The sequence below is a fragment of the Wolffia australiana genome, chromosome 12, assembly GCF_029677425.1.
Source record: "Wolffia australiana isolate 7733 chromosome 12, ASM2967742v1".
Lineage (NCBI taxonomy): Eukaryota > Viridiplantae > Streptophyta > Magnoliopsida > Alismatales > Araceae > Wolffia > Wolffia australiana.
This window is the reverse complement of record NC_135846.1, coordinates 11,399,212-11,413,089: the sequence shown is the minus strand read 5'-3', so window position 1 is coordinate 11,413,089 and position 13,878 is coordinate 11,399,212. Positions and strand designations below refer to the sequence as shown.

Here is a 13,878-nt window from a genome sequence, read left to right as displayed (position 1 = left end):
TTGAATGGGAGAGTTGAAATATGTCGTACTGTCTTATTTGAAGTCATCCCACCAAAGATGCACTTTCTATGTTCACATCTTGAATCTTCGTTATCATCATAAAAACCAATAATGTACATTTAGACATCCAAATATTACACGAATAGAAAGATAAATAAAATCAGGTGAGGAGCACTAACAAAATCCTCAAGCGTAGATTTTGCCTTCTCCATTGCAGAGAGACCAATTGCTGGCTGCCATTCATCAATACCTGGTGCGACAAGATTTCCCATCTTTTTAAGATAGAAATCACCTTGAAACTTTTCATTCTTTCCCTCAAAAACTGCAATCAGATTAAAACAAGCAAGAAAAGAAGAACACATCAAATGAGGGAAGATCACCCCAAATTTGTTGTCAAGCCAACATTAATAATATAAAAAGATCATGAAAAATACATGACTGACCCCGAATAAGTGACGTAAATGTCCTATGTATATTAACATAAATTAAGTTAGACGCTGGAAAATACTATAATGAACTTATATGCCACAAACATTAGCAGAATTCAAAAGAATGTATAACAAGAGAAACTGGACATAGTTGAGGGAAAAAAGATGACCCATAGTTGAAGAAATATAAGTGTTCAGTTTTTCAAATACTACTTTTTCTTCTAGAACATGAAATTCAATCTTGGAGGGCCCTTTGCCAGATCAGAGAGTGGAGATGCTGCTGAGCATCCTACACCCCCTATTACATCTCAGACCTCTGACTGAGACACAAGATGGCAGGGAGTGGAGAGGCACAATTTTTCTGGTCCGACATAATGGGGAGGTTTTTGATACACTTCCATATCAAAAGGTAAAGAAATTGCTGATAAATGGTACTTACAGATCGGATCCACGCTCCTAGCCCTTGTTGTATATGAACACCCAACTTCGTCTTCGCTCTTCTCTGCAGCCACGACCCCTGAAGAGACTCACGCCAAATGCAGCCCTCTCTCCTCAAGAATAGCCAGCTCCCAGAAAACAACAAAGCCTCCGTGCCCCTTTTCCTTCCCGTCCCCTTTATTTATAACCACCGCTTTCTTTATTTCCTTTCTAAACTATTATTCAAGAAACTGTTATTTATTTTGCCAGCTCAGCGACAGCTGGCCCCTATCTTTCTGTCCTCTTCTCTTTCTTCTTTCAAACATCCTTATAGGGACCGTATCAGTTTTTAGGGGAGGAAAACCTCTACGGACAGCATTCCACATAACGTGGAGAGCCTGTTTGATATTGGTTTGTAAAGGAATGGGGGGAAAGAGAGGGGTTGAGACTTCAGGTCATCCAATGTATATAGTGTCCATATATATTAATCACATCAGGTTGATCAATGCTTCCGGGTGATCTTCCCTACTTTCTTAAAAAAATTCTTCTCTATTAAATGTTTCTAGAAGGACCATTCCCAATAAATTACAGTTTGGATTAACAAGCATGACTTTGAGGTTGTGAATGATTAAATAGAACTTCTTCTTCGTATTGAGACAAATTTTATAAGATTCCAATGGTAGCTGCCATTCGGCCACAGGTAGACTGGCTGGATGGCAGAAAGACCACAAACTTACCTCAGCTTGAGTGCCAAAGGAGGGCAAAATGGGTCCTATTGCTACAACATGTCGGTCACAGAGGAATACCACCTCAGTGCCTGAAGAGAGCAGGTCAGTATACAAAGTGCTTCGTCAATGCTGGAGTAGCACTAAGACAGTAGGTAGTGCCATGTATCAAATAGCTCTGTGTCATAGCTGCACAGCAACAGAACCACATCAGCAGCACCACCACCACCACACTGGCAACGACACATCAGTGGCAATCCCAAATCAGCACAGAAGGCCACACCAGCTGACAGTCTGTGTCAGTAGAACAAGACACGTCATTAGTAGGTTCCATGCCAATAGCCTGCTCTCCATCAGGAAGCTGAACAATGTCAGTAAGCCAAGTTGCATCTCAAGGCTGAGCTATGTCAGTGGAGTGAGCCACATCAGTTAGATAAACACTCCAGTGGTCACGCCAATTCATTAAAGATACCACATCATCAGGGTAGGCCAATGTTGCGCAACCATCATTGGAAAATTATCTATTTCATAGTCCTACATCCAGCTCTCAAATTCCAAGCTGCCAATAAAGTACATTGAAGGGCAGAGTTCTTAGGCAACAGATTTTGAATGCCCATTCAGGAGTTTGTGGGGTATTTTGTGAAATATTGTAACCCCCTATCTGCCACTTTATGCAAATAGAGTGAAGTAAGAAGTGAAAATAGCTAATGAGCCGTGCAGCTAAGACTGGTGGGCTCCTTCCTCGCCTTCTCATCACTGTTCACAGTTCATAGAATAAATGTAGAAAAAAGGAAAATGTGAGATCAGATCTCCTGGTCTTTGGGGACGTGCCTTTCGACTGCTCCAGCTCCCACTCCCGCTAATGGGAATTTCAATCCGCGTAACTACCTCCTCTCTCTCCTCCCCCCTTATTTATAGCCGTGCATGCTTCTTTAAACAGCACGTGCTGTGTCCTTTCCGCCCTCCGGAACAGTCTCCCTCTGTATACTTATCCAATAACTAGTCATATATGCCCTTCACGTATTTTCAAAGTGGAGATATTATTACACAGTAAATAAGAAGTATTTATACCATTTTTTCGTTAACATTTCTTCCATATGATACAATGCCTTCTAAAAATATAAACCAGTAACAAGATATCAATACTCTACAGATATCGGTTCTTCATATCCAGGTATTGGTTTGGATATTCAATGCACAGATATCGGTTTTCGATGTCTAGATATCGGTTCTCCATATCCGGTGTCCACATCCTTGATGTCTTGAGCCTGAAGGCATCCGTCCTGACACCTAATATAAATCAGATGTTCAATATTTGTCCAATATCCAAAAACCGATATGTGAAATCATCTCAATTTCATCCGGATATTGGATTACCTGATCGTCTTATCGGATATTGAATCAAAATAGACAGGTAACCAAGAGGTGGTGCTGACAGTACCACCATTCCTAGTCTTTACCAGGTGTGCACGAGAAATAAATGAACCAATAAATAAGAGGGGAGACGTGAAACAAAGGTTTCCTGGCACATAAGATTACTCAGTCACTTATCCTTATTCACCATTTTGAGGGGTTGTGTGAACAAAAATGGGCTTTTTGTTCAGTTTCCATTACCTTGGCTTCTATTAATGCATGTCTTATTAAATCCATCATTTGATCCTTTTCCAACACAACGTAATACCATACTAAGGCAAAAGTTTTAAATTAATGTCCAATCAGGTTATGTTTCAAAAGAAAGTCCAGTCAGGTTTACCTTCATTAGAACCACCCGCATTCTCCTTTAAAAGTACAGAAATCTACAAATGAGTGATAATTATTTTTATGGAAACATAAACAATGCACGAGTAAAAAATTTTGCCTAAATTCACCTTTGGCAGATATTTGCAGATCAGTTGGCATGCTTTGTCATAATTTACAGATCTCTGCTGCATCTGAAAAGAAACATAGTATAACCTAGTTAGAAAGTAGTACACATGGCCAGAGAAAGATACAAAGTGATATTGTTCACCTGAGTTGACATAAATCTAGATGGTTAAAAAGAAAAATGGAGAAATTTTATGAATTCTGTTGTAAATAGAGTCTCCATATGTTGAAATAGGGTTCCAGGATGGTTACTAGGAGCAACAAAGGGATGGATGTGACGAGACTGAATGGCAAGCCTTACTGGTCCTGTCTCAAACTAGTTCTGTGCCAGACAGTACCCTTCTGTTTTGGACTGTCCTCTGTCATTGATCATTGGACAGGACAAATCATGGCTCAAAAAAGAATACTTTTCGAGATGAATTCCCAATGAGCATCTAGCTTCCCCCCCCCCTCTTGCCTGGCCAACTCTTTGCTCTCCTACCTGCTTCCATCCCTGGGCTCTGCTGCTCCCTCCCTCCCGGAATTGTTACGTGACAGATGAAACGATAGGAAATCCATCCCATACCATTTCCATCCAAAACAGAGCCCATCCAGGTAGCATTTGGATTCCAGACCATCCACAGTCAAAGGTTACGGACCAACGCCAGAGATGATGGGGTACCCGACCAGTGACATTTTGTCATTTGTCATTTGGAAAAAAATAATATTTGGTGGTTAGGACTTTGTTAAACCATGCTAGAAAGGTGTGAGTGAAGGGAGTGGAATGCAGCAGGAAGAGGCTTCCTTGAGGGTTTTCTTGTGGTTAATGCTGTTGGGCAGTCCGGGGGTGTGGTGGTGGCATGGAACGAGGCTATATTCTCCAAAATGGACATGTGGACGAGTCAGTTTGCTGCAGCAATCAAGTTGAAACGTATGAATGACAGTTTTGAGATGGTTTTAGTCTCGGTCTACCGTCCTCCGAATGTCATGCAGAGAAGCAAGCTTTGGAGAGAGCTGGCTGATCTATTGGGCACATTCAAAGAATGCCTGATACTGATGGGAGGTGACTTTAATGTGACGTTAGAAGCAAGGGACCTACCGAAAGACACTGGAGGAAGAGATGCTGAATCAGAGGATTTTTGGGCTATCATTACAGAGACATCACTACATGAGATGGGGACCACCGGCTTTATTTACACATGATGAAGCACAATCGATTACAACTAGGGATGAGAAAAAATGTTTCGTTTGTTCATAAACGTGCGAACAAACACGAACGGGAAAAATCTGATCCGAACAGGTTCCTGAGCGGTCCGTGAACAGACGAACCGTTCGCAAACGGGTGGCATTCCTGAGGAAATGATTTTTACAATGTAATAATATTTTTATTTTATAATAATAGTAGTAATATTTTTTCTCCCCTCCGTCTCCCGTGCCCCCTCCCCTCTTGCCCCCAACTCTCCCCTCCCTCTCTCATTCTCCCCGACCCCCTCCTCCCATACCCCCCTCTCTCTCTTCTCGACCCCTCTCCCATGCCCCCCCTCTCTCTCTTCTCGTCCCCTTCTCCCGAGCGGACGTGCCCCCCTCTCTCTCCCCGCCCCCCTCTCCCGTGCCCTCTCTCTCTGTCTCCCTCTCCCGTCCACCTTCTCTCGCCCGCCCCCCCCCCCGCGGCCTCTCTCGCCCTCTCTCTCCCTCTCCCGTCCCCCTTCTCTCGCCCGCCCCCTCTCCCATGGCCTCTCTCTCACTCTATCTCCCGCTCCTGTTAACCTCTCTCCCGCCCCCCTGTCCCGTGCCCCCCCCCTCTCTCTCCGCCCCCTTTTCCCATCTACCTTCTCTCTCCCTGCCCCCCACTCCTGACCACCTTCTCTCTCCACCCCCTCTCCCCTTTCCCCTGCTTTCTCTCTCTCCACCCCCTCTCCCATTTCCCCTGCTTTCTCTCCACCCCTCTCCCGTTTCCCCTTCTTTCTCTCTCTGCCTCCTCTCCCATCTACCTTCTCTCTCTTTGCCCCCTTCCCATCTACCTTCTCTCTCTCGGCCCCTCTCCTCTACCTTCTCTCTCCACCCCCTTCCCCTCTACCTTCTCTCTCTCGGCCCCCTCTCCCCTCTACCTTCTCTCTCCCCCCCCTCCCGTCTCCCTTCTCTCTCTCCGCCCCTCTCCCGTTTCCCCTGCTTTCTCTCCCATCCACCTTCTCTCTCTCCAACCCCTCTCCCGTTTCCCCCTCTTTCTCTCCCTCTCCCATGACCCCCTCCCCTCTGGCTCCCCCTCCCGTGCCCCCATCCACACCGCTCCCCTTCCCCTCTCTCTCTCCCTCCCCCCCTCCCATGCCCCTCTCCCCTCTCGTTTCCTCTCCCCTTCCCTCGGTCTCTCACTCTCTATTTCACTGATACTACAGTTTTTTTGACCGTATTTCAAAGTGGGTAGTGTTCGCAAACAAACCCGAATGAACCGAACACTAACACGAACAAGAATTTTTACCTATCGACTAACACCGTTCGTTCGACGCCAAACAGGGAATGTCCCATACAACTCTGGTTACAACAGGGAATCCCTAGTTACAACAGGATGCCGAGACTGACTGAGTTTTATGTTCAATAGAGCTGGCTGAGTGGTTTCCACTAGCAGATGAGAAATCACTCCCCAGTCCAATATCAGACCATACCCCAATTTTCTGGGCGGGAAACAAGGTGGTCAGAAGGCCTATCTCAAGCTAGACAAGAGGCTGGCTTCAAGGGAGAGGTGGAGAGAAAGTGGTCAGCACAAACCCGACTCAGATCGGAGATAGCACCAGAATTCAAATTCTGTAATATCACCTTGCGGATTTCCACAAGCACATATATGAGAACAGAAAGCAGACCAGAAGAGAAACCTTGAGCAGGATGAAACAACTGGATGACCTGGAGGACACAAGGTAATTAGAAGATGAAGAAGCGAGGAGCAAAGGAAGTGGAGGGGTGTGGTCGCAGAGGAAGATAAGAAGCTCAAGATGGACTGGTGACAAAGGTCCATACAACTCTGTCCACATGCAGGGGACGCACACAAGATTCTTCCATCTAGCAGCAAATGGGAGCCGACGGACCAACATCATTCGGAAACTGAAGATGGGAGACCAGGAGCAAGTCAGAGCACAGTCAGTGGGTCGTGCTGTCACAGAACACTTCTGCTCCTTTTATAAGAAGAGAAGACACTATCGATGGATGTGATGGGTAGGGGAGCACGGATGCTGGATCTAGTACACAGAGCAGAGCTGATCCATCCTTTCTCAGATGAAGAGGTCAAGGAGGAAATGAAAGGGCTAAACGGCAAAGGGACGACGTGCAAGGACGGTCTGTCAATGTTCTACTAAAAAGAGTGTTGGGAGTTGGTGAGGCCAAAGGTGCTGACTACACTTGAAGAATTTCGCCAAGGGACCGGATGTATGGAGAGAATAAACAAAACATACATGTTTCTCCTACCAAAGCCACAAGGCGCTGACACAATTGAGGATTTCACACCGACTTCACTGTCCAACTCCATTTAATTAATTATTGCTAAAAGTCTTGGAGGATGGGTTGAGGAAGGTGATCGGGGAGCACATAGGACCCTCCTAATCAGCATTTATATTGGGCTGCTTGTTGGCCGATAACGCCGTTGCGGCGGGGAAGATCTTAGTTACATGAGAGAAACATGGGATCAGGGGTTTCATGTGGAAGGTGGACTTCTCCAAGGCATATGACACAATAGATTAGGGCTCCCTGTGGGCATCAATGAAGAGGAGGGGTTTCCCTGAAGAATGGATCATGTGGGTGAAGAGATGTATTACATCAGACTTCTTCTAAGTGATGGTGAACCCTTCTCAGTGTTGGTGAACGAAAGGCCAGAAGGTGGGAGTATCCAAGCACAAAGAGGGGTGAGGCAAGGATGCCCGATCGCGCCTCTAATATTTGTCCTAACATTTTTATCTGTCTCCTACAGAAGTATCATTCTTCCATTGCCTCTAATTTGTGTGGGCTTCTTCCTCACCTTTTCATATAGAAACATCCATCAGAATTCTGAATGATTGAGCAGCGCGTATCAGAAACCAACTTCTGAGGGGAAACAGCATGGTTTTCAGCTTTGGGACATGTAAAACATTCATAATGACTCCCAGTCCATCCAGCTTTACATCTCCCATACCAGCCATCTGAAGAAAACCTCCACCGGCAGTGATAAACTTTTTTCCATCATCACTTTTAATGTAGTGGATAAATTTATCATTGTACGGGGTCACATGGTTGGTGGCACCAGTATCCAGTATCCAAGGCCATCCTGGAACAATATTAGGATGGAGAAGTCCAAAAGAGATGGCACACTTACCAGATGTGACGAGAGATGAAGTATTGAGCATGCCCATTTGCTTTGCCATGTCTTCTTTGAGCTTCTCTAAGTCAGCAGCTTGTTGTGCATTAGTGCTATCTCCGGTAGAATCCAGGAGGATTTGTGTTTTCATGTCTCTGGGTTTTCCTTAAGTATTGTTTTCATGTCTCTGAGCACGCCATCGAAGATTGTCGATGACGTCGTCTGCGCCGCCTGCCACTGTCGTCAAAGATCGTGTGAAATCGCTCGATTTATCGCGTTTTGTTTTTCTTCGTTCTTTCTCGTGTTTTATGTTTTCTCGTCTCATAGTGTTTTCCTCGCATTCGCGACACATCCCATACTTCCTTCGTCGTCGTCACGGGGAGGGATCCTTAGCCAATTTGGAACCCCTCCCTTGTGCCCAAGTATTCTCTGTTTTCTTTTCTTCTTTTTATTTCTTTATTTCCCCTTCTATTTTGTAATGAGGGGAGCCATTATATAAGGGCCCCCTTAATGGACCCCTTTTTCTCATTTTTTTGACCCAATTGGGGGCCCATTGACCTCTCCCCTTTATAAGGGAAGAGGGAGCACCCTAAAAGAATCTGACCAGGAAGTAAGAAGAATCATTTTGTTAATTTCTTGGTCTCACCCCCTCCATAGAGAAAATCAACAAAGGGGGAAGAGAGGGGATTGCTGAAGACGTCAGGAAGGAAGATCTGCCGACGGAGGTAAGGGAGATAGGGGGTCTGCCGACCTTCCCCTACCCCTTCTCCCCCTCACCAGTCTTCTACCTCGGATCCCTCTGCCGGGAAAGAACCCTCATCCAGCCACTGCAAATTCGGCCGCCCTGCCGGCCTCCGCCGGTCAACGGGCGAACTCACCGCCCCGATTTTAGTCGTCTAGCAAATTGAGATCCCAATTGGATCTCTGCCCTTGGCCTGAGGATTCCCAAGGGGTGAATTTCCAGGTTTGTGCTTCCAGGAATTCGAATCGTCGCCCAGTATCGCCATCGCCTGGAATTCGGCCGGCCGTAGTGAGCGTGAAATTTTCTGGACGGGAACCCATCAACTGCGGACTCTCTCTCTTGGCCGGAGCTCAACTTGGTCGATAATTTGTCTGGTCAGGACCAGCCGGTCTGGAAATTCACCTGGTCAGAGTCCAGGCCTGATCGTGAAATTTCTTTGACCGTGGACTTTGTCGGAGATCCAATTGACCAGGAGTCTTACCTGATCGTGTTCTTCCAGTATGTGATTTTCCTTCGACCAATTATTCAGTTCACTCGGGAATCTCTTCTGGTCGAGAGATCGGCCGATTGGGGATTTGGGTCTGGTCGGACTCAAATGATCGGAAACCAACCTGATCGTGAATTCATTTGACCTGGGGTTGTGAATCACGAGCTGCTGGTACCGGATGGCTGGACTCGCCATTGGTTATCTGCACTACCGGGACTACCAACCCGCGGGTGAATGATCATTACTGCTCGCACCTGTTGACGACCCGCCCGGATCGACTATTCTATGTTAGCCGGGACGGGGCCGGCAGAGTTGCTCAAGCTGCGTCGCCATCGTGGGTAGTTCCTCGTCTCCTCTCCTCTGACCTTTACGTATAGTGTTGAAGATATGGGCTGAAAAGGTGCAGGTGAATCGGGCTCCTCCTTCATCAATATCGGGCCCTGTTAGATCCCCTATCGGGCTCTATCGGGCCCACTGACGACAGCTGACGGCTAGTTAAACTAGCCGTTAACTAGCCGTTGGAGAATTAGCCGTTAGACGGCTCCTATAAATCTAAGCGATGTACCATTGTAAAGTTTGACCTTTTTTAGTGAAAGTGTTAACCTTTTTTCTCTTCTCTACCTCTGTCATCCTCTCTTGCTGGATCTTCAAATTTGTCATATAGCTCCAGCATCATCTTGCTCGTTGAGCCACCGTCTGCCCTCCGGCGTCTCTCCGCTCCACCCGCTCCGAATCACCGCTGACGTCAACAAAATTCTGCACCACAAGCCACGCCGAAGAGGCACGCCATCCTCTCCCGATGCTCGTTTATTTACCTTTTGCAGTATACTTTCATCTCGACTCCACTGCGCTCGGGCTAGGTAGGTGAGAGAGTCAAATTGAGAGAAAACTACGACTCCGTGAATGTCTTTCCAGTACGGACGAGTACGTCCATTACGTGCAAGCCCAACGGATAGATTCCGCTCGGCCGTAGGCGCCAACGTCACTCCGACAAGGTTCGAGAGGCCCTCGTCGCCGTCACCCTGCGACCCCGTCCAAGCTTGGAGCTCGGCGCCTTCCCTCGAGTTGGAGCCTGCACGTACGACACGTAGGACATTCATTTTTGCATCGTAGTTACACTTACCCTTTGGAGTTTATCCGTCGGATGACGACACCATCGACGTTCGATACCACCTACCCTTTATCGGCACCAAGCCATCATACTCGGTGTTGATCGGACAACGTCTTAAGACGACGTCCGGCATCACAGCTGCTTGTTGTGCATTAGTGCTATCTCTGGTAGAATCCAGGAGAATTTGTGTTTTCATGTCTCTGGGTTTTCCTCAAGTATTGTTTTTTGTTCCATCGTTGACCCTATCTATGTTTCTATGAAGGCCAAAGAACACAATAATTCTTCAGCCGCAGAGAGACTGTTGAATTGAGAGGTGCCATGATGAGTTCAGTATGTACGACTGTTTGTTCTGTGAAATAACTAAAATTTCAAATCATTCTGTTGTTTCAACAACTCATGCTATGGATGTGGGAGCATCATCTCCCTTCCTTTGGCTTGTGAGGGGGAGAAATTGTTGGAGTTCCATGAAAGAGTCCTGGGAGTCGAGAGGAATTTCAAGTGATCTCATGTGCCCAAAAAGACAGATAGGATTCAAGAACGATAGGGTTCCATGCACTACCCTTCTAGTTCCGGCATCTTCTGTCATACAGCATCACCATTCATGTCTGCTTCTTCTTCCAGACAAGCACTACTGGAGACAATCACATGAAGTCACCTCCACCTCAACTTGCATAAACATCGTACCAAAGCCTCTGATTATGTTTTTAAATGTATGTTTTTCTCTATATAATACTTTAACAGCGATCTACAGCAAGGGCCTCTTTTTGAAAGAATCACCCTCCTCCTAGCTCTGGTTCCTTCCTTTCTCTCTTGTCCTCTTCCCTTTGATATAAGATCGCAGAATACTGAATGTTCCTCAGTTTTTCAACGGTCAGAGTCAAAGAGAGTTTCAAGGTGAACCAAGCAAGTCTTTTTCTGGAAGCCAAGAATGAAAGATGCTAGAGTTTCATTGTTGGCTACATTCCTGGCTTTTTAGGAATCCATGCATCCAGGCTTTCAAGTATTGACAACCCCAGGCATTGTAAAGTTTTGTAGTAGTGTTAACTCAACTCTGGAGATTTCAAAGGTGGAATCAGAAGAAAAATTGGTCACAATTCCAAAGGAACAGATGATAATCCCGAAGTCGAGTTCACTAATACTTTTTGCAGGAAACACAGATCGGCCCTCGTATATGACTAGACAACAGCTTCCTTCAGGCGCAGCATCTGGGTAATTTTCGATCCCTCCAGCAACATTGGCAAGAGCATCTGTACAAATCGTTCTACTTTTTGAAATTATTTGCCGACGCAAACACCCAAATTTTTAGCTCCAACAGGTTAAAGATCGTTCTTCCCGCCCAAACAAAAAGGAATGGAGTCATTCTTTCACCGCAAGAAAATACCGCAGCAGCATTAAACCTCCAACAAAGGGAATTTTTTAAGACGGGTGATCCATAAATTAAATAAGGCAGATTGATCCGACGACTGGCAGAATAAAAGGAAACTGTAAGAAGGAGAATCAACCATGAAGAGGAGGAACTCAGCGACGAAGCGATCGGAATCTGGTTCCCCCGTCGAGATTCCTTCGACCTGCATGAGAGATAAACTGCTCTGAACCCTCTCAAGGTGCATCAGCGCCTCCATTCTCACCACTCGCCGATCTACTCCAGTCCACTCGAACTTGCGACGCGCGCGAACTGTCCACTGTGCTTTTGCCGAGCCAAGAAAAATAGCCTCAAATTTTTTAAATTTTTCAATGCAGTTAAAAAGCAAGTTATACTGGCCAATTATTTGTTGAAAATGAAGCTCATATGCTATCTACATAAGTGTACCGACTAGCTATCAGCTTGGCTTTCCAGAGTAGCTACTACAACGGCACGTCCGAGACGTGACGCCCCAGACGTCACACGTCCACAGAATTTGGAAAAACCCGTCACATTCGCGTTGCGCGTCCCTCTTTGCGGCATCCTGTCACATCCCCGTCACCGGACAGCGTCACCATCACGTGTGACGGGAAAGACATGGTGGAGAATTTTCTATGGTTTTTCTTAGGGAAATATGGAGGAGAGAGAATCGAAGGGGCATATCTCCAATTATTTTTGGGTGGTGCCATTTTGGGCGTGTGAATTAATTCAGGGACTTTTCTGCAAAGTGGCAAGAAATCGAGTTACCGACGGCATGTGGCAAAATCTCAGCCATCGGAAAGCTTAAAAATATAACAATTTTTAAGCTTTTTTGGCCATTTTTAAAGTTTTTAAAAATCCGTCACGGCCGTCATCTGTGTCGGCTGTCCCGACACGTCACCCGTTCGAGGCCCCTCCTCACAATTGCATCACCGTCGCGCCCAGTTCGTCATCCGTCACCGTCAAGGGCCCCTAATTTTGTCACCATCATCACCACGTCATATGTTACGTTGCCGTCACCGTGACGTGTGACGTGATGGATGACGGCTGTCGTTCCCTAGTAGCTACTCGGAGTATAAAACTCTTATGTATTAGTACTACATGAAATATAAAAAAATCTTAGGCCAAATGAATATCATCAAAGAACCCAGAAAAGCTTTTTTTAATAAAGAAGTGCACTGTCCAGGTGATGCGTCATCCGTCCCTTTCGTCATCATGGTATTTTGGATGAATGATACAGCTCACAGTCTCATAGTTTACTAACCCATCGCCAAGTCATCAGTCCATAAACACATTTTGGAAGATGCAAATGAGCTACATTCTCATTGATACAATCCAAATTCAGAGAAAGCCATAAAATTAAAGCATGTCCCCATATTGTGCACTAACATTTGAAACATTTCCTTTTGATTATTCCTTGAGCAATCAGAGTAGATGAACAGGCACTTTTCTCATTTCAACTTTAACACTGATCAGATAAATTATTTCTGTGTGCGGCCTATGCTAATGGTTTTGTTCTTACAGTCTCAGCCATTATCATGAGTGGATATAAATCATATTTTTTATATGTTCTTATCTTGCCATTCCATTAGCCAGTATGTTTGAAGTCATATATTTACCCTAGTTTTTTCTCTCTCACTAGGGGTCTTCTTTTTAAAAAAATCTGATCCTATCTCAACATTTAGATTTCAAGAGTATATTTAATCCAAGTTATATACCTCTCCAGCATAGATCTAATAACTAGGGATTATTTTTATGAATCCAAGTTATCCTTTAAAAATATGCATTAAATAGTTTCCACGTAATGTCTCTGTGTTGGAAACCATCAAGAAGTATTCCCAAGCCTATTTGAAATTAAATATTACATTAGCATCATTAAAGGGGGCATATGAGAGGAACCTCTAAAATGAGACCCTTTTAGTAGATTTCAGTAAATTATTGAATGAATACTGCTTTCGACTATATATATAACAATCTATGTTTTTAAACGTCCTATCTTGGAAAAAGAGTTTTGTTGATAGAGCTGAAATTGCCTCTTGCGCTTTCTTCCCCAAGTCACCCTCACAAAAAACTTCTATATGATCTTTATAAAAAAAATTAAACACAAGAGGTTAGTTTCCCTGGAATGTGGCATTAATCACAAATAGATATAAAGTCTCTTTAAAGCTACATGATAAACACTTGTCTATCAGGTTTATCAAACAGTAAATATCACAGATATTTGATCTTAAAAGTAATACTGCAAGTAAATGTTTGAATGGTGTATCACATCCAGAATGCATGGCATAACACGACATCATAGGATTATGTTGATAGTTATCCAACCGCATTTGACATTGATGCCTTATCAAGACATGTAATAACTACCATATTTTACACAAAGTGGTGTGTGTTTACAGTAAAAGAAAAGAAGTTACCATATTTTTATGA

The 13,878-nt window shown here is 44.9% G+C and overlaps 1 protein-coding gene across 1 annotated transcript in view; it reads right to left on the bottom strand.

The window, feature by feature from the left end:
- The window catches only part of LOC144710374 (ATP synthase subunit B), a 48,068-nt gene extending 36,309 nt beyond the window's left edge, over nt 1–11,759 (bottom strand). Inside the window, exons 1-4 of the mRNA XM_078584115.1 lie at nt 11,570–11,759; nt 3,439–3,501; nt 3,324–3,366; nt 180–322 (exon numbers count right to left, since the gene is read on the bottom strand). Coding sequence (XP_078440241.1) covers nt 180–322; nt 3,324–3,366; nt 3,439–3,501; nt 11,570–11,689 — 369 coding nt within the window. The 5' untranslated portion in view covers nt 11,690–11,759. The remainder of the gene's footprint in view (nt 1–179; nt 323–3,323; nt 3,367–3,438; nt 3,502–11,569) is intronic.
- Between the last annotated feature and the right edge of the window lie 2,119 nt (nt 11,760–13,878).